Source organism: Maylandia zebra, linkage group LG2 (assembly GCF_041146795.1).
Source record: "Maylandia zebra isolate NMK-2024a linkage group LG2, Mzebra_GT3a, whole genome shotgun sequence".
In the NCBI taxonomy this organism is placed as follows: domain Eukaryota; kingdom Metazoa; phylum Chordata; class Actinopteri; order Cichliformes; family Cichlidae; genus Maylandia; species Maylandia zebra.
Genome location: NC_135168.1, coordinates 39,029,818 through 39,057,758, shown reverse-complemented (window position 1 = coordinate 39,057,758; position 27,941 = coordinate 39,029,818). Strand labels below are relative to the sequence as shown.

General features: G+C 42.2%; 1 protein-coding gene across 2 annotated transcripts in view; it reads left to right on the top strand.

Moving 5' to 3' along the window:
- adamts2a (ADAM metallopeptidase with thrombospondin type 1 motif, 2a) overlaps positions 1-27,941 on the top strand; it is a 146,899-nt gene that overhangs the window by 112,292 nt on the left and 6,666 nt on the right. The window contains exons 5-22 of one of the 2 annotated variants that reach the window (XM_004571705.4): positions 12,779-12,862; positions 14,592-14,748; positions 15,590-15,695; positions 15,971-16,114; positions 18,015-18,147; positions 18,835-18,864; positions 19,964-20,077; positions 20,196-20,341; positions 20,521-20,696; positions 23,468-23,601; positions 23,683-23,806; positions 24,314-24,394; positions 24,489-24,652; positions 24,792-24,948; positions 25,032-25,167; positions 25,344-25,551; positions 25,659-25,788; positions 27,531-27,617. In XM_004571705.4, the coding sequence (XP_004571762.3) occupies positions 12,779-12,862; positions 14,592-14,748; positions 15,590-15,695; positions 15,971-16,114; positions 18,015-18,147; positions 18,835-18,864; positions 19,964-20,077; positions 20,196-20,341; positions 20,521-20,696; positions 23,468-23,601; positions 23,683-23,806; positions 24,314-24,394; positions 24,489-24,652; positions 24,792-24,948; positions 25,032-25,167; positions 25,344-25,551; positions 25,659-25,788; positions 27,531-27,617 (2,311 nt within the window). The remainder of the gene's footprint in view (positions 1-12,778; positions 12,863-14,591; positions 14,749-15,589; positions 15,696-15,970; positions 16,115-18,014; positions 18,148-18,834; positions 18,865-19,963; positions 20,078-20,195; positions 20,342-20,520; positions 20,697-23,467; positions 23,602-23,682; positions 23,807-24,313; positions 24,395-24,488; positions 24,653-24,791; positions 24,949-25,031; positions 25,168-25,343; positions 25,552-25,658; positions 25,789-27,530; positions 27,618-27,941) is intronic. The other variant, XM_076873267.1, reaches the window with a different exon arrangement.

Sequence of the window (27,941 nt, the reverse complement as noted above, 5' to 3'; positions counted from 1 at the left end):
CCTACATGTTCTCATCCAGCAATCAGCCGCGGGTAATCCTGTCTTCTCTATCTGAATATGATGAGATTTCATTTGTGCATGAGTGTGTGTGTGTAAGGTGAGCCCTCTCTGCTGAAGGAGCTCCTACATATCGTTTCATCAGGCTTTGTGTCATGTCATCACTCATTGTGAGTGTGTGTGTGCATAAGAGAGAAAAAGAAATAGAGAGAGAGAGAAAAGGAGAAAGAGAGATGCAAAAACAGCAGGTAGCATGCTTCAGGCCACAACAACACTTAGCATTTACACACCCAGGTGTTGTTACGTGTGTGTGTGTGTGTTTGTGTGCACATGTTTTTGTGTGTTGGTCCGACACTGAACACACTGCAGACTTTAATCTTTGCAAATGAAACCTGCGTTGAGCGTGCCGTTTGCATGCATTCGTAGATGTGCGTGCGTGCGCATCTGTTTTCTGTGTGCGCTCCTGTTTGCTTTTTGTTTTACCGCGACCCACCGCGCAAGGAACCAATCTCCGACTGTTATGCAGGTGCAACAAATCCTTCCACACCTCTTTGTCTAAGTTCAGCGCTTGAGAAAGAACAAGTGCCGCTGTGCTCTCTGCCTCCCCTTTTAGATATTTGTTAGACAATATAGGAGAAGGGAATGCGCAGCCCTGTCACAGCCCCCCTCTCATCTGTGGGGTAGAGAGAGAGAAACAGAGGGAGAAGGAGTATTTTAAACAGCGCATTCAGAATAAATTACTGACAGCCAGATAAACAGAAATAAATAAATAAGGTTTTGCCTCCCACGCGTGGCATCTGGGCGACTTTCTTCTTGAAAGTTTGCTTTGCTCACTTCAGGATGGGTGTGCTCTGTCTGATTCTCCCTCTCTCTTTCTTGCTTTCTCTATTTTTCCTTCCTCGCACTCTCCCAGGTTCCCAGCAGTGTTGCTCCTTGGTTTACTCCTCCCTGACTTGGGTAGTTTATGGCAAAAAATCCTCAATGGTGTGGGGGAAAAAAATCTCAGTATGATAGGAGTGAAAGCACGGGTTTATTGGAAGACATACTGGAGGTAAATTTATGATAAGCAGAGATATGTAGAGGATACTTCTTGCCAGAAATGCTAACTAATGGTAATTATAAGTAGGATTGGGAGTTATTGCATTAGTGTAGTGCTTAATACTGAGCAGTTAGTAAAAACAACTTGATGAGAGTTTTCATAAATTAATATTAGCTCCATATTGTCTTTATATTCGAGCTAAAACAGAGGCTGAAACTAAGAGCTGCTTTGAAACTATGCAAACCTCTACTTTCCTTAAACACGTGTTCGCTTTAAAACATTCAGTTCACCCAACAAAAGACATTTATTCACAACATCTGTTGTACAGCCACCTTTAAACGATAAGCAGCTCGCTTGTGTTTTAGTGCAAGAGGCTATTGTTTAAAATAACAGCGTTTTCTTTCTTTATTTTCTCTTAATTTTTTCTTTCTTTTTTCGTAGGAACTCATTTAAATTTTAGGCGATGGACTTCAAGTTCATAAAATCTGAATTGTTAGTTTTTAGTGTGAAGATACACTGCACGTTTCAGGAGACAATGCCCTGGTCATAAGAACAGGTGTCTTAACAACAAAACGGTCGTCAATTCGAGTCAAGCAGACCCTCTCATTCTTACAGATGCACAATCTAAAATGCTGGCAACACTGTGCCCAAGCATGAAACCTGAGTGCTTTCTCAACATCTCGGTATTAAATAACCGAGAATGCTATGCAAGAGTGCTTTTCTTCAGTTGCGGTTTTGCAAACATGTGACCTAACCATGTGCTGTTAACTTGTCTGCCATTTTGAAGGTTTGATGGCGATGGCAACAGTGTAGGGTCATGTGGCTAAAGCCTCAGTCACATAGGCCTAGAGATTGGTCTGCAACCATCTGAAAACCACCAGTTGAGAGAGAAAAATGAGTATTCTATGACCGGTTGTGATTGCTGGAGGTTGATGGTCACTGGCAAAATGCTTGGTAAAGTCCCAGTCACGCAGGCCTACAGACCAGTTAGTGATCCAGTGGGAACGACCTGTTACCAGGTGGTATTCCCCAACTAGTTGCTAGTATATTGCTGCATTTGCAGTTTAAATGGAAGTGGTGGACAAACATTAGTGCAGCTGCTCTCTGACTTATAAAGAAACCCTGAAAAGTGCAACGCAAACCAGAAATGGAAGGCTTGCCTTCAAAATAAAAGTTGGGATTTTGGCTATATGTCAGGCAAACCTTCTCCATTTTCATTTGCAACCAATGGCTAGTAGTTATATTTGTGGGCTAGCAAGTATTTGCAGACAAACAGAAAGACCTACAGGGAACTGCAGCAGTCTGTTAGCAACCAAAGCAGTCAATAGGAGCAGCATGTTCTTTGCAACCAGTTTCAATCAACCACAGCCAACAATGTCCAAAAACCACTGTCAACCAGTCAGGGAATACATGTTTTACCCTCATCACATGAGAAACCTCAACGCAGATATCCAGTTTTGTGAGCAAGAGGGGGAGAGCAGTTGAGTTGCTCCTTTCACAAGAGTACGGGTTAAAACCGATCAAAACTGAAAAACTCAAGCACATCAAGCCTAGAACACTAATTTGAGTGCTGGTCAGCAAGAGGACAGTCACACACAAGCACAGTGGAAGGCAACCACGCCTAGTGTGAGCATGATCTCAAAGACCAATTTGTGGGATTCTGTGGCATCTGGCAGCAACTTAGCAAATACCCCTTACTCCCCCAAACCTTTCTGAGATCTTCTTTGACCCAGTGCTTGGTTTGTCTGTTTAAATGTATCATTTAAAGCTAAAAGAATAAACACTAACTTATAGTGGTTATACAGGACACTAATTAAAACAAAATTATGTATAGACTACTATACTGCAATATCAATTTCTACTGAGAGATCCTCCTAAATCTTACACATTCCTCAGTTAGGTAAAGGTTAAGCAACTAAAATTTTGAAACATCTATGAAATTCACCCAATCATTGCCGCCTAGAAAAACACACACATTACTTTTAAAAGTGTAACACAAGTATATGTTTTACCAGGACATTTGGATGGTTTTACAGATGCAATACAACTCTGTAAGAACTTGCAGCTGCTGGCTTACACTTTGGAAATGATTTCTTCTTATTACTGTATCAATCACTCGCAGATATCTAAAACCTGCTAGATGCTCGAATGCAATATAATGCTTCACATTTGTTGCCAGTACGGCTGATACTGACTTTTTTTGTTCATTTTGGATGGTATAAAAATATGAGATTCTGAAGCGATATGCTCATTAAAGCCTTCAAACGTTCATATAGACTTTTGCATGCATGTATGCGTGAATGAATACATGTATGATGGACATTAGACTATACTGCATAAAATATGTATGTGGGGTAATCAGGTTGTTAGCTTTTAACTGTTGCAAATCTGCAACGCCTGCCTTGAGAGGGTTAACACAAGGAAGGTTCTAGGTGTCCACAGACATGCCTGAGGGTTAACTGGTAATTCTAAATTGGTCTTACATGTGGAGTCTAGTCTCTCTGTGTTAGCTGTGATAGTCTTGCACCCTTTTCATCCTCTATACATTAAAAAAATTACGAGAATGGATGAATAAATAGTTGAATAGATGGGTTATGGCCAAATGTTGAAAGCTGGGAACTGCTTTGCCTTTGTTATTTAGTAAAAGTATCAAGAGTCTGTTATTTGTTTGTATTTGTATCAAAACTATAACTGAGGACCATTTTTTGTATCAACCCACCCATACATTGCTTTTTGTGGGACAAACAAAGTAGTGCAGTGAGGAATATTCAGTTCCAGAATAGGTCCAGGGAACAAGTGAGTGTAAAAGTAGGCAGATGGGGTAGAGGGCTCAGATAAGGACACTGAGGGTAACAATTGTAACAGTGAGGACGATGCACAGACAAGACTTAAATAGGGCATTGGACGTTAAACATTCCCAATACTGACTGCAGAACTACAGTATGAGGGTACACATGTCTGTGAAGGTTCTCAGTCATCCAGGTCATCGTAGTCTAAGGAGCTTGGAAAGAAGTCCAGACGCTTTTCTTTCCAAGCTCCTTAGAGTACACATGGCTAGCTTCTCTAGCACAGACTGTGGTGTAGCTTTCACTCCAGTGCTTTGTTCGACAGTGCATATCATCAACCATGCAGCACTTCAAGTCTTCAAGGTAGTACATCCGCTAATCATAAATAATGACAGTCAGAGCGGTGAATCAATGAGCTTATTGCAATATTAAGCAATTACTCAATATCACAATGAATGTGTTGTGCTGTGGCACTGGTACGGTAATCTTCTTGCGGCAGTGGTGATACACTTTGTTGCCAACGGTGATTTGTCTATATGCCTTTTCCTCTCACCCATTAAGGGAGACCTTTGCAGAGGTGCTACAAAGTCTTAATTACACTCTCCAAAATAGTCTGCTAATGGAGGTGCGTATGTGTGTGTGTGCAAACATGCATGTGCATATATAATTTTGATGAGGCACACTGATGCTGATGCGCGTTTCGTCTACAGTTTTATGCCTCCACTATGATAAAGATCCTGTCTATAAGAGCTGTCTGGAAAGTGGTGCAGATCTTTCACTTTTGTCTTTACCAAAGCTCCTAGAGGCAGTGAAAACTCATATTAATAGGTGGCAGGAAGAGCTGGGAAAGGAGATGTAGTCCAGGTAATAATAGACACCTTGTTAGCGAGAAGTGTCACAAATGTGTAAGGAGCATTGTGAGACTGAGAACTCAAATCCTGGGTTTCAGTTTTTAAATATTCCCATGTGTGTCGATGAAAAAAGATGTAGCGAAGCTGTCTAAAGCCTTATCTAATTTATGTAGCACTTCAGCCAAATTTTATTTGATGACTCAGTTCTGTCTCATCAGCAGCTGAGAATGTTTTTAAGGCATATTTCCAAAATGTATCTCTGTAAAATCGTACCGCCTAATAAATGAAATCCATTTTCCAAGATGAGCTTCTTTAAACACATGAAATTCGAGTACGAAGCACTGCAAAAATACTGGCTTAAATGTATTAAAGTCCTTATGAAGGCATTCGTAGTCTGTCATTGTAACACTAAATGCAGGTGTGAACCTGTGAATGAGGTGACAGCAGTTGAACAAACATGCAAGTTAGGGTTAGGGTTAAGTTTTGGTTTTGTTTTACATGAGTTGTTTGTACACATAAATAAAACTGGCCTATATTCCCAATTATGATGAGCACAAACAAACAAATCAACACAATTAATTTGAATTTGAAATATGTACTGCTGTAATTTTTGATGATTAAGTTTGGTCATGCCTTCACACTTATTCTTGTGCTCCTTTCATTTTAGTGTCATCTCTCGCTGCAGTAAATATGTGATAGTGATGACTTTGTGCATTGTTGACCTCTGAGCCTGTAGTAGTTAATACGCAAGCTGTCTTGGATTTGCATGTATAGGCTTGGTTATAAGGAATGACACCTAGTGTGGCCCTTTCAGAATGTCAGAAGACAGCGAGCGGCACAGGGACCGTGCGTGTGAGTGGATAAGCGTATCTCGGCAAATATGTGGGAGTGTTTTGGATTACGGTCTGCTGTGCCATATCTGTCCTCCAGCCTTTACCATCTGTGAGATAAGTGTGTAAGAAGACACATAAAGCCAAAGTTGGCACCGAAAGGACACTACACTGCCCCTGTGCATGTGTGCATGCATGTCTCATTAGAGCATCAGGGTCGCCTGGAAGTCAACTTCCCCTAATTGGCATAACAGTTGTCAAGGAAACAGGCTGGAGATCAGGCCCAGGGAAAAGTGACCAAAGTGTTTATGTCCATCTTAAACAAACACAGCGCACAACCTGCAGAGTACATATGTCACCCCCAGGCATATGCTTCAACCTGCAAAGATAACAAGGGACTGACACATATATTCTCAAATGAGCAGAATTACCAGTAAGTAAACACACACAGGAAAACAGAAAGGAGGAAAGATGAAAACTGCAGTGGCACACATTTAGTCTCTCTGTGTCACCCTCTCTCTCACACAAACACACACACACACTCACACACCATCTGAGACTGGGTTAAGCAGAGACAACAACAAACCTGTGTAGTGTAACCGTACTCAAGGTCGCCCGAAGAGAACTTTTCCTCGTCTTCCCACTGTGTCCCACATTGCATTCTTTCCATCTATTCAGAATCCAGCAATAAATAGAGAGAGAATTTACTTACGCGTTAGTATTATTGAAATCGGATGCTATTTTGTACTTAAATTAGACCTTATACCATCATTACATTTGTCTGGTAGAACACATTTACAGCATACGATGCCTTGTTTTGAATTAAACAACGCATCACCTTATAATGGTGAGAGATTTAGCTCAAGTTGCTGTGCTGTTTTTCATATTGAAGCATGTTCTGTTCCTTCTGTTACTTACCTTTAGTTGTAATTCAGTATTTTCCCATATTGTCACTCTGGTTCCACTATTTCCTTGGCTGGGTACTAAGTCTAACACAGAGTAAATCATGGCGACTGGTTTAGCTGAAGGATAAATGTAATTATATCACGATAAACATCCTGAGATGTATCACTTTATTTTAAAGCCGGAAACTGAAGGGAATAATTCTGGAAATGCATATGGAAATGCTTGGAAATGCATCAAGATAATCTTACATAACCAAAGTAACTTTTAACAGTAACAGAATTGACTCACATAGTTTCAAAGTACAAGAACTGCTGCTTGCTAGCCATGTTTCCCACACACACGACATGCTAGTGATGCTAGCATAAGTCTATGGCATTTTATATTGTGGCTGTTAGCTTAATGGCTAGCTGATTTTTCTGTTACACAACTCCTAAAAATATACTGTCTCACTCACCACTGAGCACGTTCTGGACAACAAACAATACAGAACAATAGGGATGGGTATTGATAAGATTCTCACGATTCCGATTCCATTTTTGATTCTTTATCGATTCTCTTATCGATTCTTATTTTTAAAAAAGGAGAACACTAATTAGCTTAGAACTTTGTTTTATATCTTCTCTTTGAACAAGAAAAAAAATTGTAAATGTAAAATAATAAAATAAATATTCTTCTGTAGCAATAACAAAGTATAACATAAATTATTCTGTAGCAATTACACAAGAATATCCAGTAATGTCCCTGCCTACAATTAAACACATTCACTTACTGAAAATTGGGGGCATCTGCTGTGGCAAATGGGTGCAAGCCTTTTACCACAAACTTGGCCTGAAAGGAGACGCTACCGGTAGACTGCAGCGAGAACTGCCATCATCTGAGCCAGCCAGGGAATCAAAAATGCCAAACAATTCTAAGGAATTGAAACAGTGGGAAAAAAGAACCGGATTTCGATACCCATCCCTACAGCACAATCACTTTTAGCCTCAACACATGTGCTCGACTCACACAAATGGCGCAGATATCTAAGAATGATGTTCAGCTTTGAAAAGCATGTTGGCTCACCTATGCTTGCTTGTTTTCAATGATCTGCAGAGCAATGCCCATTTTAAATATATTGTAATTTAATGTGAAATAGAGATAGATAGTTATACATGCATTTATTTCGTCAAGACTTTATTATTATTATTCATTGTATCTTTTCTTGAGCAAATCATCCCTGGATTGCTTACAACTGAACCCTAATGCTGCTAGGAGGCTTATCACCAGGTCCCCTAAAAGTTCCATATAATACTCATTCTGTATTCCTTACTGCCATAAAGTTTAGGGTTCAATTTAAACTTTTGGTGATCAATTTCACATCCTTCCACAGTCAGGTGCTTCGATATATAGATAAGGTAATACATCAATACGTAACGTCTAGATCTCTGAGGTTTTCTGATCAGTCCTTGTTGGCTGTACCTAGATCTAGGTTTAAAACAAAAGGCGACTGTAAGATTCCGGCCATCAAGCTGACCTAAGATCTGTGGACACTTTTGATATCTTTAAAAAGAAACTTAAGATCCACTTGTGCAGACTAGCCTTTATTTAGTTCTATCGTTTTATACCCTTTTAATTGTTGTATCTTGTTCAGTATTGAAAAGCAATTTGTGACTTTTGTTCTTGAAAAGCTCTCTCTCTATATAAACCTTAGTTACTTATGTATTTTTGATGCTGTAACATGAACACAGTGGTGACTGCAGTGGGGCAGCAGTAGGGACTCATAGAAAAACAACACAGGTCATCTAATTCATGTATCTCTCAGTTAACCAAAAATGTTTATTTGAATTATTAGAACATCAAACATTAGTTTTTACTATTTTTCTAGCTGGGCTACACTCTGTTGGTGGTCTTGCTACTTTACTAGTGAAAGCCAATTTTTGCTGGTAGGTGAATTCACAAAATACACATCCAGCACTTTTAGTAGTGCTCAGTTCCCTATGATCAAATCACCAAGTATTACCTTCTTGTCTATAAGCAATGCTCTGTCTCCATTCCCACTTAAAGGTCAAACAAAAATTTGCAGTCAGTTTCTCAGATTAATTACAGCCTGCATTATTTTCACTTACCACCGATGCTTTCAACATGTGATTTTCTTCATGCAAAATACTTCTTGCACTGAAAGCTGCTGATGTTACCATAATAACATTTCCCTCCATTAGAAAGTTACTTCAGACTGCTGGCAGCTAACAGATGTCCCAGATGACATAAATGCAACAGTGAAAGCCAAACATGACTTTATTTTGAGGTTTCAGAACATGTTGTAAAGCTCTTACTGCTTTAGGTAGCAGACATGCTTGTGCTTTGACGTGATGAAGTAAATAAATTCCAGACAGTTTGTGGATAACAAGTTGCTAGTCAGACTTCAAGAATGAGGCCGCTGGATTTTTCCGAACAAGATGCTGGAATTTCCAACTTTACTCTCCATATGTAAAAAAAAAAAAAAAAAAAAAAGGAAAAACATTAGCTCACTCATGGATTCTCCTTCTTTTTTTCCCTTAAAAAGATAAAAAAATCTTCTCACACAACTCTACGTAAAAATGCTTTCCAAGCTTTTCCTCTTTCCTTCCCTTAAACCTTTGCTGCTTCTCCCCTCTACGCTCAGCTTCTGGTCTTCTTTCCGTCTGCCTCACTGTCTCTATTCATAGCATTCCTTAACTCTTTCACATAGCTTTCGCTCGCTGGATGTGTCTACAGTTTTGTTCCTAGTCTCTCTCTCTTTCCGTGTGTGTGTGTGTGTGTGCGTGCGTGCGTGCGTGCGTGCATTTGTGTGTGTTTCTCCTTCTCCACAGCATGTCCATCAGCCATCTCATTATGGCTGTCTGTTTTTACATCCCTTTGCCTCATTAGGCACCACGCACAGCCACTGAGGACAGCAGGTCTCAACTCCAGTGCCAATTTACCTCTCTCTCGGTGGCTTTGTGTATGTGTGTGTGTGAGAGAGAGAGACAGAAGAGAGCTTTCTGCATCTACTTTGCCACAGATTACCTTGTTTTCTTGTATTATGGCTCTTCCCATCCTTTGCATCTTTCTCATCTGTCGTCCATCCATGGTCATGGGATACTGAGTTCCCTAACCAGCCTCTACATGCTTTACCCATCCCTTCTAAATTTCGACTCACTCTCCTCTATCTTTTTGTTGAGCTCCTGTTATAAAAAGTCATATCTTTATTAGTTATTTATTTATTTTGTTTGTTTCACTCTTTAGTTAATAAATATATCCTTTTTACAACTTTCTAATGAAGCACTTTTTATATCAGCTTTGTAATCTATAATTACCCATCCATCCGAGTGCGAGCTGGAGCCTATCCCATCTGTCACAGGGCAAGAGGCGGGATACACCCAGAGTCGTAGGTCTATTGTAGGCCCAACATAAAAAGACATAGACCCATTCATGGTCACATTCACACCATAGCCTAACATGCATGTCTTTGTGGGTGAAAGCTGGAGAGTCTGGAAAGAAACCACAGAGAAAGAGGGAGACTGTACAAACCCCAGAGTAGGTTTAAACTAAAACCCCTCTTGTTGTGTGCCATCATTGAGGACCACTATAACACTGTGCTGTCACATAATTGTCACTTGTAGCTTATGACTTGTAGGTCATAGGAGACTTCATAAATTAATTAAGACTGCATAAGAACATAAGCATGTGTAGCGGTTAAAAACAACAGATTTTAGGCGTTAATTCTCTTTCACTTACTTCTACTTTTCCAAAATATCTACAGGTCATCTAGATCAAAACCCTGTTATAAAGCAGAAGGTAAAAATACAGTGGCTTGCAAAAGTATTTGGTCCCCTTGAACTTTTCCACATTTTGTCACATTACAGCCACAAACATGAATCATTTTATTGGAATTCCACGTGAAAGACCAACACAAAGTGGTGTACACGTGAGAAGCGGAACAAAAACCATACATGATTTCAAACCTTTTTTACAAATAAATAACTGCAAAGTGGGGTGTGCGTAATTATTCAGCCCCCTGAGTCAATACTTTGTAGAACCACCTTTTGCTGCAATTGGAATCATGGATGTTTTTCGTTCCACTTCTCACGTGTACACCACTTTGTGTTGGTCTTTCACGTGGAATTCCAATAAAATTGATTCATGTTTGTGGCTGTAATGTGACAAAATGTGGAAAAGTTCAGGGGGGCCGAATACTTTTGCAAGCCACTATATGCTCTTTGGAGGCACAAACCACTTTCCAAATGTAAGTAAAATGTAAATAACGCAGAACTGATGTCTGCAGCATGTTTAGAAAAATTGGGGCATGGGCAGCAAAATACCTGGTGGAACATCTCACAACTATTTAGCAACTTGATGGGTTAAAAGAGAGATAGAGAGGCAGAGAGTCTTCCCATCCCAGAGAGGGAGAGTCTTGCAAATTAAGGATGATGAGGGCTTCACTGCTGTGTGAAACATGGCATTTATATGTAATTTTGCTTCTGTACACCACCACAGCAGACTTTAAAGTAAAACAGTCAAGATGTGATTAAAGTGTAGAGTGTAAAGTGTAGATTTCAGCATCTTGCTTATTTCAGCAAAATAGTGCTAAACCTCAATCTGTAGGCAGCATAATAGTACAACAGTCTGCCTTATGGTAAAATGGACCAAAAGAAAACTTAACTTTTATCAGTTTCTTGGTTTGACATAAACACTGCAGTGTAAAAAGTGCTACCTACCTCCTGGTAGACAGACTAATTTGAGAATCCTACATTGCCACGTGCCCAAGTTATCCCATGCACAACTTTACCTTCAAGTCAAGGTCACTGAGATTGGAACTTGTCCGAGATTTTTAGTAGATGCATCTATAATATCGATTTAAAGCTCCCTACGTCATCCCGTTCTCGAGTTATCACGTTCACAAACGTAGGTGTAAGTGCTGCCCGTCTGCCCGGCAATGTATCAACAATACCCCATCAGCCTTTTACAGATGAAGGGTAAAAAAGCAGCAGTGGGACAGATCATTACTAATAATAGCATCCAAAACAGCTTCACATGAGTTCCAGTGAACATGGCTGTAGCTGGGAGAGAGCACCTTGAGGGACGCTTCCTGTGAAGATGCCATATTTCGAGATGTCGCTATAGAATAAAGTTTTCTGCCTTTGGGGAGCCAACCGACAGCCAGGTGGCCAGTGCAGCTGCGCATCTTAGCCGTTCGCAAGCAGCCTGAAGTGTATTGAAAGTGTAACAGGAAATAATTTTTATCCGAAATACGATTATTGCTCACTCTTACATCCTTTATTAGTTAGACTAGTGCAATCCTCGATTAAAGCATGCATGTTCTGAATGGACCAATCGTGGATTGCAGGTATGCATAGCTGTTTTTACACACAGCCTCCAGAAAACGGTGGAAGAATCAGGTTGGAAAATTCTCTGAAGTTGTTCTTTTTTTCACATGTAACACACAGTAGAAGCTCGCAGTCCACATTTAGTCTACATTCGCATTACTGGAAATACCCTGGGATAGGAGAGGAAGCCGTATAGAGCGAGCACAAGGCAGGGCACATGATGCCATCTCATTTGCTGTTATTTCACCACCTGTGCTATTCTCAGATGTGCAACATACAGTATGGATGTTGCACAAAGGAGTTAGGAAGTTATCCACTGTTTAATGTCTGATTTGTGTTTTCACATATAGCTTTGTTTTATAAAGACAAGTATTGGGCTTCAGGTCATGTGTACATAAATATGCATTACTGTTTTGAAAAGAAGGGAATCACCTGTGAGGAGACGCTCACTGAATGAAGATGTTTTATATTTTGCAAATGCAGTAATTCGAAGCATTTTTCTTATTACAAGCCTCATTCACCCATTCACATTGTGACAATCTGATGGATGTCCTCGGGGACACTTGGGGTACTGTGTCCAAGGATACTTTGGATACTGTTGCCCCAGGATAACTCGACATGCACATTAAAGAATTGAACTACCGACCTTCTAATTGGTGGACATCCCACTTGACCTTCTGTGTTAGTACCAAACTCATACAAATATAAGCTCACAGTTGGGAATCCAGCACAGCCGTAGGGATGCATTCACTGAACCGAGTGAGTGTATCCCAAAGCATCAACACCTTTAAAACTGTTGTGACTGTTCAGTGACACCCTGACAATTCTTACCAAGACAGCAAATAAGCATTTTGATGAAAATGTTAACTTGTTTGAAACTTTGAAAAATTGTTAAAATTTTCAACCGCAGACAAATTATTTTACAATCAACCAAGTTCTTTGTTACACCTCAGAGTTTGTTTAGGTTATATTAAAGTGTTCTATAAAGGGTTGATTTCTTCTACTGACGCTGTTTTTTCCCTTGTGTTTCGGTGTATGATTCCAGGTGAATGACATCTACCATGACAGTTCTTTAGGAGCAAAAATCAATGTGGTTCTGGTGCGGATTATCATGCTGGGCTACGGCAAGGTAAGACCTGAAACTACACGAGTTCTGCTGAAATACCAACTGGGATGCAGTTCCTGGAAAGTGAACGCCTCGTCTCTCTATTTTGCTACAGTCGCTTTAAGTACCTATAGAAAGCATGGCAAAGTCATACATACAGTGTCATAAACAAACACACAGACACACCCACATACTCATCAGCACACGCTGATGCCCAGAGCCTGTTATTCCAGTGGACTGAGCAAAAGAGGAACTAAAAGCATTCAGCATCCCAAGGGAGTGTTTTCAAGTTGCACGCCTTCACAGTTCAGCACCAAAGCACATACAGAAGCTCTTCCCGTTATGCAATCAGCCTCCTTCCCAGTGGGTTGCAGCACAGAATCATGGGAAGTCCAGGCAAAGATAAACAATCAATGATAGCCCTCCCTCATTCATAAAGAGAGAGAGACTGGACAATGGGTGGCGGGGTGGGGTGGGGGCATCCTTTTCTTCTTGACTGTAACACTATCTGCACATCTGTGCTGAAAAGAGGAAGAGAGAAAAGTGGAAGAGAGGAAAAAGAGCGATAAAGCAAGACATGGCAGAAATGGAGTAGGGCAGGGATTACCACAACAGATGATACAAGTGATTTTATTGCTGGATAGGTGCTCTGTGATATACTTACGCTGCTGTAGCCTTATCTCTTCCTCTCTTCTCTCTACATGTCCACAGTCCCAGTAGAACTCTGGAAACACACACTCGCACACGCACGAGCGCCACACACGCGTGCAAACACACACACACACACCGCACTACATTGGTCATTCTGGGCCAGCCCCTATGCAGCTTCAGCCAAAGCTCCGGCTGTCCATCATTCCCAATTACCGTGGCAACAGAGCTGCACCCAGACAGCCTGCAGATTGGCTGTGTGACCCTGAATGCGGGCGCACTCACACTCCCACACTTCACACACTCCAACACAACATTTACACACGACACACCATTGCAAACACATTTTGAAAGATCATTAAAAATACCCCCAAAACACACTCACGAGCAACTGATGAACATGAGGAACCACATAGGTGTACCGTGCGTTGTCTAACGGGGCGTTTACGCAGCGTGCAGGCTTCACACTTCATCATGTGTACAGAGGCAGGCCATATGTCTTCAGTGCAACTCACTCACACCGCGCGCGCTCTCTCAGCTGTGCATTGTGCATGCGTGAAAACAGAGAGCGAATGTAGAAAAGAGGCAAAGGCAGACATGGAAAGCTTCGAAGGGGGCGGGGTGTAGATAAGCAGAGATCCTAATGAGAAAGAGCGTGTGAGGTGAAGGTGAGTGGAAGCAACTGCAAGCATCTGGATGTTTGTGTGGGTGTTGGCATTATGCAAGTAACTGTAAGTAAATATTTTGTAATTGGGCATGTTTTTGACTACTAGTGCATAGCTCGTTAGCAGGCTGCTTTTGTTCTAGTTCATGTTCATGACTGAAATTATCAATTCAGAGTTCATTTATTATTTTGTAAGTACTGTCCTTCCCCCTGAGTGTATGTGTGTGTGTGTGTGTGTGTGTGTGTGTGTGTGTGTGTGTGTATTTTTGTTGTACACATCAGCAATTTACAAGATATGCTGACAATATATAACATTGTGACACTGCCCTCTACAGGGCTGAGGAGGATAATGTTTCAGAACTAGAACAAGAAACGATGTTTCTTGTATGATTTTTTTGATCCCTCTTCTTATTTTACCTTTGCGTGTGAATGTCTTTCCAGTCCATGAGCCTGATTGAACTTGGAAACCCATCCCAGAGTCTGGAGAACGTGTGTCGCTGGGCCTTTCTGCAACAGAAGCAAGACACAGGGGATGCCGAGTATCACGACCACGCCATCTTCCTCACACGGCAGGAATTTGGCCCCACGGGAATGCAGGGTACTTAAAGACATGTACACAATCAGCTTTCATAATGTGTTTAGCATAATGGTACATGTATCCAAATCAAATGCATTTGCTCCCCTGACAAAATAAAATCCATCATTCAGAGAAATCTCTCCTCTTTCTGCCTTTCTCTCATATAGCTGCGTAGTGCTGCTGTGGCTTTGGTGGTTGGTGGTTTTTCTGTGCAGCAGAGTACAGGCTAACAGTCAGGCCCAGGGGAGAGGCCTCTAAAGGCAGTGGCCTAGCTATCCAGAAGCCCTTCAGCTGCCCTTGGGCTCATCCTTAAGCAGCAGAAAATCAATAAACAGAGAAGGGCCAGCCACAGAGTCACAATTAAAGGCATTTCAGGACAGAAAAGCTCACAGGGAGCAAGAGATTAGCATACGCAGAGGTGGGAGGGGACGGTTTAGGGTTAGGATCAGATACACAAATCCAAACACATTTGTTCTTATGTGGGTGACACAGTTTTCTTTCTGGGTGTGTGGATCATGCATCATATATATCTTTATATAGCAGTCAGACATTGGGGTGAGAGGTAAGTGTGTCTTTGGTTTCATCTCACCAATCAGTGTATTTCAGTATGACTTTGGTGACTGACCAGAAATGTTCCAGTGTGATTATGAGCTTGATAAGTAAAATTCTTGTGAAAATTCATGTAATGTAATAGATTAGTGTGAGGTTAAACACTACTTTTGACTGACTGAGCGGTGTCACAGATTGTCTTTTGACTGTCCAAAATTGTAACGCTTTGTCTCTATCATTGTTTGAGCGTCTATAAATCTTTTAGTGTGTCTATAAATCTTTCAAGTTTTTCTCTCTCTTCCTTGTCGCTAAGGTTATGCTCCGGTGACAGGCATGTGCCACCCGGTTAGGAGCTGCACCCTGAACCACGAGGACGGTTTCTCCTCCGCCTTTGTGGTGGCACACGAGACCGGACATGTGTAAGTGCGTTGCCGTGATGATGGTTCGAGCCTGCTAACTTGGCACAACAAAAGAAAACAAAGCAGTCACTTGAAGAACTGGATTGATGCATTACAGCTTTAGATCGCTGGTCCACTTCAGTAAATATCTGTTGAGTGAATTAACACTGCCTCCCGCCTTTGTTTCATGTTCTTTAACTCCCACACGTTCCCAATCTGTCTCCACTGGTTCATCTTTTTTCCCTTTACTTCTCTCTTGATGTCTCATTTTTTTTCTTTCTCTCGCTCTTGTGTAGGCTGGGGATGGAGCATGATGGCCAGGGAAACCGCTGCGGAGACGAGGTGCACTTGGGCAGCATCATGGCTCCTCTGGTGCAAGCTGCTTTCCACCGCTTTCAGTGGTCCAAATGTAGCATGCAGGAGCTGGGACGATACCTTCAGTGAGACACAGACACATACACATGCAACCCCACGTACAGAAGTATTTGATTTATGGGCTTTTAAAGGTCAGTGCTGGCATCGGTATGATTTGGATCCAGCTGATGCATGGATATTGCCAGTCTGTGCTGTCTTTAAGATTAGGTTTGAATAAAAAATATACAGGGCGTATCAAACCGAATCAGCCGATTTCAAAGCGCTCTAACTCTGCAAACATTCAGTGTTAACAACGGAAACATGTACTGCTAGAAAGAGCAGATTTGTGAGTTTCCTCCTTTCCTGCTGATAGGTAGCCTAACAACATCAGCGGCTGCATGCTCACAAATGTATGGGACAGGTTTGACTGTCTTATGGGTGTGGAGGGGGGCATATTAAACACTTGTAAACATTGTAAGTTTTTTATATGTAAAACTTTGCATTCATTCATGTGTTTTAAAATTCCATTTCTTTAAGTCAGGATGGGGAACTCCAGGCCTCTAGGGCCAGTGTCCTGCGGGTTTTAGATACTACCCTGGGTCAACACACCTGAATCAAATGATTGGTTCATTACCAGGCCTCTGGAGAACTTCAAGCCATTTAAATCAGCTGTGTTGGATCAAGGACACATCTGAAACCTGTAGGACACCGTCCCTTGAAGCCTGAAGTTCCTCCACCCCTGCTTTAAATGATATAGCCTTTTGGAATGAGATGATTCTTTTTGATACACTCTGTACTTTACAAAGTACAAATATCCTATAAAATTATGTCGTCCATGATGTTCACACATATAAAGACTAGCGATATCCTAAACTTCTAAAGGCACTTGATTACTTCTTTGCATCACTTTTTAGGTGCTTTGACAGCATGGAAATCTACAAGTCGTGCTAAAATCACACTGAACCAATTAAACTGTTTGTTTCTGCTAATGTTTCATCACTGATCTCCCTTTATATGCCTCTCTCTCGGGCAAAGCTTCACTGCTTCCACTGTGGCTGCTTCTTCCAGTTCACTCCCTCAGTGTCCCTTTTTGATTACTTGCATGTGCGCTCTGTGATTTTCATCGTAGACCTCAAATTACACAGAGAGGAAACATCTGCGTGAAACTGATCCACTTCTAATGTTTGGGATCATTGCTGGTGATGAGAGCTGGAACTCTGGCCACACCTCAGAAATCAAACAGTAGCTTTTAGTAGAAAAATCCAGTGTTCAAGTGAGAAGGCAGCACATCGGGTGAGGATTGGAAGAAGCTGTCACGCACAGAGCACCTCAGACATCGCTTGAATACGATGTGGCGCATGCCATCGTGCCACCCAACAGCACATTTAAACCCGCAGACATTGTTGGGCCATGCCAACACCAGTCTTTGCTCACCAGATTTTTCTACTTCCCCAAAATTAAACTGAAATTGAAGAGTTGCTGTTTTATTCCACTTTATCGATTCAATTTTATTTATATAGCAACAAATCACTACAACAGTCACCTCAAGGTGCTTTATATTGTAAAGAAACTACAATCGTGGAGAGAAAACCCCCATGGCTGTAGCGTCATTTGATCGTTTTGATTGACAAAACAATCAAATGGCCCCCTTTGAGCAAGCGCTTGGCAACAGTGGGAAGGAAAAACTCATTTTTAACAGGAAGAAACCTCCAGCAGAACCAGGCTCAGGGAGGGGTGCCATCTGCTGCAACCGGTTGGTGGAGCGAAAGTGATCCAGTGAGCAGATGTACATGCTCAAGTCATTAGAATGGGAGAAAACTAAAGTCTGCCAAATTGTGATAACACCATTTAATTGTTAATTTATTAATACTAGAATATGATATTAGTCCCAGTCTTCGTTTTACGGCTAAAGAATGCCAGACGAGAGTGTACATAGAAAAGAAAAAAGAAAATAAAGATGAACACGTTTTTAAACTCTTCTTTCAGTTCCTATGACTGTCTTCGTGATGACCCTTTTGACCACAACTGGCCATCGCTGCCTCAACTTCCTGGTTTGCATTACTCCATGAACGAGCAGTGCCGCTTTGACTTTGGCGTGGGCTACACGACGTGCACCGCGGTAAGAGACCAGCGTAGTCCTAAACAGTCTCTTTACTAGCATACAGTCGCTAGCTTACGGACACCTGAAAACTCCGCTAACACAACAATGGCATCCTCTGCAAACTTTGCATTGCTTTATCCTCTCGCTCGCTTTGAATTGCTTGTATCAGTTAATTCAGTTCAGTTTGCTGAATTTCACTGTGGCATATGTACTTTTTATGTGACCCCTTAAGCTCTGAAGGTTTTCCTTACTAACCAAGGGCCACACTGTAATGAAATGAGAGTCACTCATACACAGCTATTCACGTTCTTCTGATGTCCTCTGTTTCCTCTCCCGGCCTCTGGTGGGATTGACATCTTACTTAAAAGCAGGTAATTGGTTTTGATAGATACTTCTTTTCTGTTGTTAATGTTAAATAGCAATCAACTATTTATTTGTTTATAATAACACTACATATGCCTTGATACCACAGTGCCTTTACATGAAACTCTCACAAGCAGCTCTTTGTAAACACGAAAAGCTTCACCCAGCTGCAGCATCTTGCCAGGCCTTTTTACCCCAGTCACCCTCACCCGCTCTATGACTGTGAAGCCACTGTGGCACGCTGTTGGGAGGCTGTTGCTTATTTGACTGACAGCTTGTTCAGGGGCTTTGCACACCTTGCTAGATTACCCTCTATTCTCTTGTCAAACTCATTCCCCTCAGCTACAAAAGGCGGGGCAGGCAGGAACGCAGGTAAGGTTACCCCATCTCCTGGAAGACATGTGGCCTCGTCTTTTATTTTCTCAGACTTTCTTTTTCTATTTGAAGTTGTAACTGTTTGTAATGTTGCTCCTTATTTTCAATTTTTTTTTCTTTTTACTGTACTTTGTTTATCTGTCCTACCCATTGTCATAGTTTGGATGTTAACGTTGGATGTTAGTCTGCAGGATTCTAAAATGCTTCAAAGTGGCGCTAAAATCTTTCAAAACAACTGTGAAGCTACTGGTTCATTGGTTGGCTGTGGTGCAATCCAGCAGTTGAACAGTACCATATCCCGAGTCCTCTTCTGCAAAATCTGTGTTAAATCACTGCAGCCCTGGCAGGAAGAGCCTCATTATATTGGCACTCTCGCGACTTAAACGAGCGGAAAAGGTTGGAAAGATGCCTTTCCCATCCAAGGGGAAAGGGCCTAGCCAGAACAGAGGCTGTTTTTCCATGTTTTCTCCTCAGCTTTTAGGATCCTCCAGTCTGATCTTACTGCTGATTACCTACCGCAGTCTACCCACTGACTGTGACTCACACTAAGACCTGTAAAGGTCCACTGGGGTCATGGTGGGTAGAAAAGCCTTTGGAGGGAGGAGGGCACCGCCCCTCAGACACTGGACTTCACTTCGGTTTGGTTGGTTGATATCCTCATCTGTGGCTCATATCAGACAAGAAGGAGAATTTGGACTTGATCTGTGTCCAGGGGCATTTTTAGAGGTCACTGAGACCTCACTCTATGGCTTTTGAAACCTTTTGCCCTCTGCCCTCCGCGGTGACATTCTTAACTCTAGGCTGTCTCATTATGAGAGTCTTGTCTCTCTCACGCAAACACACATCCATTGGTTTAGTTTGCATGAATGGCTGTGTATCTCTCAGTGGAGCATAATGTACAGTGCAGTGACTCAGCACAGGTTTGGTGTTGTTAGTGTTGGATATAATACTATTGTTGTGGCTATTGTTGTTGTGATATCTCTCCTCCCATCTCTACTTGTGCTTCCGTTATTCAGTGTTTAATCTCATCCTAGTAGCGTGTGTTGGAAGTTGGAGCTTTCAGCTATGAGAATGGGTTTCTCTCTGTGTCCCACAGTATCGCACATTTGAACCATGCAAGCAGCTGTGGTGTAGCCACCCAGACAATCCATTCTTCTGCAAGACTAAGAAAGGGCCGCCCATTGATGGAACCATGTGTGGGGAAGGGAAGGTATTTATACACTGCTTTAGTACAATAAAGTGTAGTGCAATGCTACTGGAAGCCAAAGAAAATGTGTTTTATTGTACAACATTTCCAATTGGTAACTTATGCGCTTGGACTGTTGCAGCATTGCTATAGAGGTCACTGCATCTGGCTGACCCCCGACCTCATGAGGCAAGATGGAAACTGGGGTGCATGGAGCGAGTTTGGCCAGTGTTCGCGCACCTGTGGTGGAGGAGTACAGTTTCGCACACGCAGCTGTAATAATCCAAGGTAGGAAACTCTTTACCACTGCATGTATAAAAACAAATATCACTTTTAGGTATTGTGTCACTCCTGATAGAGGAGCCACTTATAAAAATGATTAAAAAATGTGAATGATTAAGGTTTCAGAGGTAAAACATAATCTAGAGCAAAATATTCCCGTCCTCTCTGACCTGCCACTCCCCCAGACCGCACAACGGAGGCCGGAAATGCGTGGGGGAGGATTCCCAATTCCAGATGTGCAACACCAACGAGTGTGAGGATATTTACAGCGATCCAAGAGAAGAGCAGTGCCACGCTTGGGCCCTTCCGTCTGAAATCTACACCAACAAGCACCACTGGCTGCCTTATGAACACCCAGACCGTGAGTATGCACGTGCAAACAATGTATTGGGGTGGAGATATGAACCAGACAAACCTTAAGTGATGATATACTGTGGAAGTCATAAATATAAATGAAAGCCAACAACAGAAGGAAGCACAGTCTTGAATGTGGTTGGGTTGTGGAGCGTTTATATATATATATATATATATATAGGTTGTGTTTTTCTATCATCAGTGACATCTGGCAGTGGGTGCAGCTTTGAAGTATGGCTACGCCCTCCCACAAAAAAAAAGTAAAAAGCCACAACTTTAAAACCATTTTTCTATGAACTCAGTGTCTTCTTTTTCTCCACCCTTTTGCTGATGTCATTTAAACTCCTCCTCCAACTTTTTCTGCATCCATACATTTGGCACATGTGGACAAACTCTCATATTCACAAAGAACCCAAACCTAAATTTATCCAATTAATATTCCAAACCTTTGACACTACACTGTGTGAGTGTGAAGCTCCACCCTTGCCTCTGAGTTGAGATGTCACTGCCTTCCTGATACATATTAAATTATCGTCCAACTAAAGGGCAGCCCTCGAGAAAAGTGCTGAGCTGTCTCTTTATCTACACAGAGGTCACGCTACTCAAAATCAGCTAAGAAGGCTTTGCTAAATTGTTTTTCTTCATTTTTATTATTTCCAAATGGCAAATTTTTCAGCAAAGCTTTTACCATCTCAAATTACTTTTCGATGTGTGCGCTCGTGTTTGCATGCGTGTTAATGTACACATGCTTCTATGAGAGGGAAAAAAAACTGAGGTTTAACTGAATTCAATTCATAGCTTGACATCTCCAGAAGTGTGTGTACTGTGACTCTGACAAAGTACAGTGTCTGCTCTGAATGTGAACTTCTAGTTTCTCTTCTATAGTTTATCAGTCTATATGCATAGAACCTCACCTATATTTATCTCTTGTGTTAACCCTCTGAGGTTTAAGTCGTCATATGTGCTAACCTTAACTCTAATACTTGCAATGTCAAACTGAAAAAAATACCTGAATCCAAAATATCTTTTGAAATGATCTAAAATATAACACTATATATAATTCGGAGTGTTTTTGCTTTTGCATGTATTATTGTACATAGTTGAACAGTATGTCTGAAGTTAGGAAGAAATTTCAAGAACTAAATTGTTGCAACGGTGGCATCCTATTACAGTACCATCCTCAATACCATTTAGTTCATTACAACAACTGATTCTTTCTCAAATGTTTGTGAAGGTAGACTGCATAGTTATGGGCTTCATTTTATACTGCTGAAATGGCAAACGCCTGATTTCAAGGATTAAGAGGTGTGGGCCATTACATCAGTCTACATCAGGGGTCCCCAATCCCAGTCCACGAGGGCCGGTGTCCCTGCAGGTTTTAGATGTGTCCTTGATCCATCACAGCTGATTTAAATGGATAAATTACCTTCTCAACATGTCTTGAAGTTCTCCAGAGGCCTGATAATGAACTAATCATGTGATTCAGGTGTGTTGACCCAGGGTGAGATCTAAAACCTGCAGGGACACCGGCACTCGAGGCCTGGAGTTGCCTACCCCTGATCTATGGCCATGACCTGCTAGAAGTGAACAAAAGAGGGAGATTGTGGATACAAGCAGTGGAAATGTGCTTCCTGTGAAGGGCGACTGGGCTCACTCTTAGAGATGGGGTAAAGAGTTTGGTGCATGTGGCGGAGGTGTGGTCCCGGGCGCGGCTGCAGGGGAGGAGTGGTGCAGTGGGCTCAACGGGGTGGTGCTGGAGATGCCGGTGAGAACAGCTGATGGCGATTTGGACTGATAATGGTTTCCTTCCCTTTTTATAGTGAGACAGAGAGGAGCGGAGTACAAGGGAAATCAGCTGGGACCGACAGCTGTCAGACTGTGTTCATATCATAACCTGGGAAAACTATAAATAAATGTGGAAGCTGGTGATAAAGACCTGTGTGTGTGTGTGTACCTGTGTGTAGTGCATTTCACAGTGCATAAATAGGGATTCAGTGTAAAGCCACCACTGCTCATCCACATTCAAAGGAAGCAGTTGAAGTAGTTCAAGCATCTGACTGGGATGCCTCCTAGGTGCAGTGTTGTGGGTATATCTAATTGGGAGCAGGCCCCACATGTTGGACATATTATGTCTCTCAGCTGGCTCAGTGTCCCCCCAGAAGAAGTGAAGGAGGTAGCTGGGGAGACCTAGGTCTAGGCATGTCTGCTTAGACTGGTGATTCCTCAGATAAGAACCAGAAAATAGAGGTTATATATTTTGTTGTTTAGCCTCTGTAGTTCTTCTTCTCCACTGTAATGTGTGTGCATGTGTCAACTGCCACAGAGCAGCAAAAGACTTAGAACACTGAGGAGGGATTTTGTACATTGTTTGTGCATTCTCAGTCCAACCTGACAAGATTGTGTTTTCTCCACGTGATCGAACTGAGCAGTTTTGTTGCGTGTCTCCCACCTGTTTATTAGTGTCAACGGTCCAAAAGACAAGGTCTCTGGATTGTAGCCATCTGTAATAAATGTGATGAAGTAGGAGTGTTCGTTCGCACTCGGACTATCTGCCAGGCTTCATCTCTGGGGGCTCGTGCAGTTGTAGTATGACTCACTCAGACAGACCCAATGAGACAAAGTGTCGTGCTGACTCACAGAGAGCTTATTCAGAGCATAAAAATAATCGCATGTCGGTTGTAAACATGAAATCTTCTAGTCAGACCACAGGGGTGACTCTGTGACAATCACTTGGATAGTGGTTTTCATTCTCTATGTTCATTTTTGTCCGCTTTCCAGCTAGCAAACGCTGCTACCTGCATTGTCAGTCCAAGGAGACCAGAACCGCAGTCTTCACGGAGACAGTGGTCCTGGATGGTACGCGGTGCTCATACAAGGACCCACACAGTGTCTGCGTGGGTGCGGAGTGTAAGGTGAGGGGCATGCGCGTGGAAAGACAGCCGCACACGTGCTGAGATCAGCATGTGTCAAATTCTAAGTTTCTTTATTAACAGAAAGTGGGATGCGACGGAGTGGTCGGCTCCTCGGAGCAGGAGGACAACTGTGGAGTGTGTGGAGGTGACAACTCCAGCTGCAAAATCTTCAAAGACACCATCTCACGTAACGCCAAGAAACAAGGTAACCCACTAACACACTGAATAACCCTTAATTTGTTTCATAGAGGAGACTTGACTCAGTCCTACCAGTCTAGCAGCCAGCTGTCATTCTGGTAAGCATAGTATAAACATTTGACTGGACTCTCTGTTTTTATTTTATCTTTTGGTTAAACATCGCCCTCTAGAGCAAGGTTTTAAAATTGCCGCAAACCTCAGTAAAAATCCAAGCTCACATGTTTCCATTTGAGCATTGCCAAGACGTTACGTCAACAATCACTTCATAACCTAATATTTATGACAGTATTATCTAACCCTTGGTGTTGGGAGAGTTAGATGTTGTAACAGCGAAATTCTCAGAATCAGATGTTTTCCCTGGATGAAAATAATCACGACTGAAGGGATTTTCAGTAGTGCGCAAGGGTATTTAATTGAAATTAGAAAGGGAGCTTTACTGGCTTTGGTGCAGTTCTTTGGTATGAAACAGTAAAATTGACTTTTTGGCACAAACCAGATGTCTGTTTTATTTCAGGGTTCTTTAAAGTTCTCGAAATCCCCCGAGGAACGAGGCACTTACTGATCCAAGAGCTGAAAGCCACCTCGCACACTCTAGGTATTTTAAATTCGAGCTTCTTTTTTCTTCCGTGCCAGATACTGGAATGTAGATTTGCTCGTTGCAGTGTTGTCAATTTTTCTCCCATCTGCAGTGGTGAAAAATGTGGCATCAGGACAGTTCTTCATAAACGGGGACATGGAGAAGCCAGAATCCTACTCGGTCATAGAGAAGGGGGTGGAGTGGGAATATGAGAATGACAATGACAAGGAGACCCTTCAGTCAACCGGGCCTCTCAGACATGGAGTTCTGATCATGGTGTGCAACAACATGACTTTAAAATTGAATCTATAGTTACCTAAATTTCATAATAATCTCATAATATCACATTTTGTGGTTGAAATTATGCATTATCTTGATTCCTTCATTAATTTTATGATGATCTGTCGGATTTTAGATGAAATTACACGGGGATGAGGATGTGAATTTGTCGTACAAGTACTTGATGAGAACAGACTCTGACTCTGGAATTCAGAACAACATGCTAGTGGAGGACAGCGCTTATGAATGGGCCCCAAAGAAATGGTCTTACTGCTCCAGGCCTTGTGGTGGAGGTACAGTAGAACAAAGAAAATTCTCACAGTGAAACCGTTGTTTCTTTGACTTATATGATGTCCGATTTTCCACCCTTTTTTAGGAAAGCAGTACCTGCGATACGGCTGCAGAAGAAAAGTCGACAGCAAGATGGTTCATAAAAGGTTCTGTAACAAGTCCAACATGAAACCGAGAGGTGACATGAGGGACTGCAACCAGAAGGCCTGCCCTCCTCCCATGTATGTATTCACATGAGAAGCACAACATCTGTGAAAATGTGACTTACAGTAGGAATCCACACTCGGATTAAAGCAACTTTTTCTGCATTCAGGTCGCCCTTTGTTCTCCTTTGTGGTCGATATGTTTTGATGTCCCTCGATGCTCTTTCCTCTCTTTGCTGTCATATATTCTCCAGCTGGGTGACGGGCGAGTGGCAGAACTGCAGCAAGCCATGTGGAAAGACGGGCATGCAAGTCCGATCGGTGAGCTGCGTCCAGCTTTCGGATGACAACACAACACGTGCTATCCACAACAAACACTGCAACGACAACCGACCAGAGTCGCGCAGATCCTGCAACCGATTTCCCTGCCCCACCCAGTGGAGAGTTGGACCGTGGTCACAGGTATGTGGGCTAAACTAGAGCCTTCAAGATGCTTGCACTTTATTCACATTTTGTAAGTAGTTTGTGATGATTTTTTTGCATTGTGTGTTTATTTTTTGTATCCCTAGTGCTCAGTGACATGTGGTAATGGGACCCAGCAGAGACAGGCTTTGTGTCACACCAGGGACAACACCATCGGCCTGTGTCTCGACAGTAAGCCAGACACCATAAGAGTTTGTCGCCTGACACCGTGTTCCAGTAAGTGTTGTGCGAGCCCACCCTGTGAGTATTTTTTATAGGTTTAAAATGTCCAGGGTACTCACTTCATTAGGTACACCTTGCTAGAACTTGGTTTGAGCCCCTTTTTGCTTTCAGAGCTGTCTTAGTTCTTCATGGCACAGATTCAGCAAGTTGCTGGAAACATTTCTCAGGGATTTTGGGCCATAATGACATGGCAGCATCACACAGTTCCATGATGTGATCTCCTCATTCCGCCACATCCCACAGGTGCTGTATTCGATTGATATCTGGTAACTGTGGAGAACTATTGAGCACAGTGTACTCATTAATATATCCAAGAAACCAGTTTGAGATTATTTTAGCTTTGTAATATGGCACGGTATTTTGCTGGAAGCAGCCATCAGAGAATGGGTACACTGCTGTCATAAAGGGATGGTCATGGTCAGTAATAATACTCAAACTGGCTGTGGTGTCGCCACACCTGAAAAGTGATATAAGACGGATGGATCCATGCTTTCATGTTGTTTACACTAACATTTGACCCTACCATCTGAATCCTTCAACAAAAATTGAAACTCAACAAACCAGCCGTGTTTGATGTTTTTTCAGTCTTCTGTTGTCCAGTTTTGGTGAGACTGTGTGACTTGTGGAAGCACCCAGTGTGGTCTTCTGCTGCTGTAGCCCTTTTGCTAGATTTAATGTGTTATGCATTGAGAGGTATTCATTGCATACCTTGGTTGTAACAAGTGTTCATTGGAGTTACTGTTACCTTGCTATCACTTTAAAGCAGTCAAAAGGCATCAACAAAGCATTTTCTCTCAGAGAACTACTGCTCACTGGTTTTGACCATGTGTACATGCATAAATGCATTGAACTGATACTTGCATTAATGAGCAGTTGAAAAGATGTACATAATGAAGTGGTGCTATAGATATATTTTGTTTCTCTCCATGTAGAACATGCAGAATTGGAAATAGATTACATTCAGTTTTTAAAAAACCAAGATGGTAACACTAAGGGTATTCCACAAATCAGTGAGGGGCTGTGTCCATCTTTTGTATAGTGCCTATGGTTACCACAACACCATGTTTCTTTTTTTAAGTTTTACATGCAGTTATTTCTGTGACAGCATTCTCCTCCTAACCAGCTACTTGCCTAAATATGTAACTAAAGATGAAGTAAAACTGCTTGACTAACCAAATCAAGATTATAAAAGTAAGAAATAAATAAATAGAAAGTCATAAATATCTAACAAAGTGGCAGCATAACAGGGGCAATAGTCCACAGTGTGAGAGTCCTGTTCTTGCCTTGCTTTGAGCCACCATTACACAAGCGCCATGTAATCTGAGTATGGAGATTCTGCTCATGTCACCAACAGGTAATTTGGTAAAGCTTGAAATTGGCCTTCAGCTGGTATTGTTGGCATGATAATACACATTTAATTTCAACACATTATGTGTCGCGACCATGTAATAAATTGTCACAAGGTCACTGTCATTGCATGTAAATATGTCAGTTCAAACTGAACCGATTTTAGTCGTAGCTTCAGCTGAAATGTCAGAGACACATTCTGGAGGCGTAATATATTTAATAAACAGATAAAACTAAACTAGATTTAGCCCCTGGCATCAGTGTAGAAGCTAGGTGTGATGGATGCTAAAAGAATTAAAAGGATAAGGATGAAAAATTGTTACATATTGCTCATGTTCCCTTATAGTCGTTCTTAATGTTTCCATGCTTCTCTCCATGTTTCTCTGCAGAGGGCCCACCAGACCTCAACAAGAACGGCAACATTTTGATCCAGTGGCTGTCACGCCCCAACCCCAACTTCCCGAAGATCTCCTCACGTAAAACCTCCCTCTATAGTTCCCAGCCTGGCCTCCACAGCAGCAGCTGCAGCTGCATGTCTGTCCTCTGCTGGGCCCTGCCCATTTCTGTCCTCCTGTCCCTGCAGGGCCGGCCCCGGCTGGCCCCCTGACCCGCCCCCTGCCCCAAGCCTTGTGCCTGTGCCACGCCCGTGAGCGAGCGGCAAAAGCTTTCGCTTCTCTTTTGGGTGGGGGGGATGTTGTCTCTCTCTCTCTGTGTCTGAGACGGCTCTGACTGGGGGAGGTCTCTGGCTCCTGCGTGTGCTAGTTGGTTCTCTCTTGCTCTCTCTCTCTCTCTAACTCTCT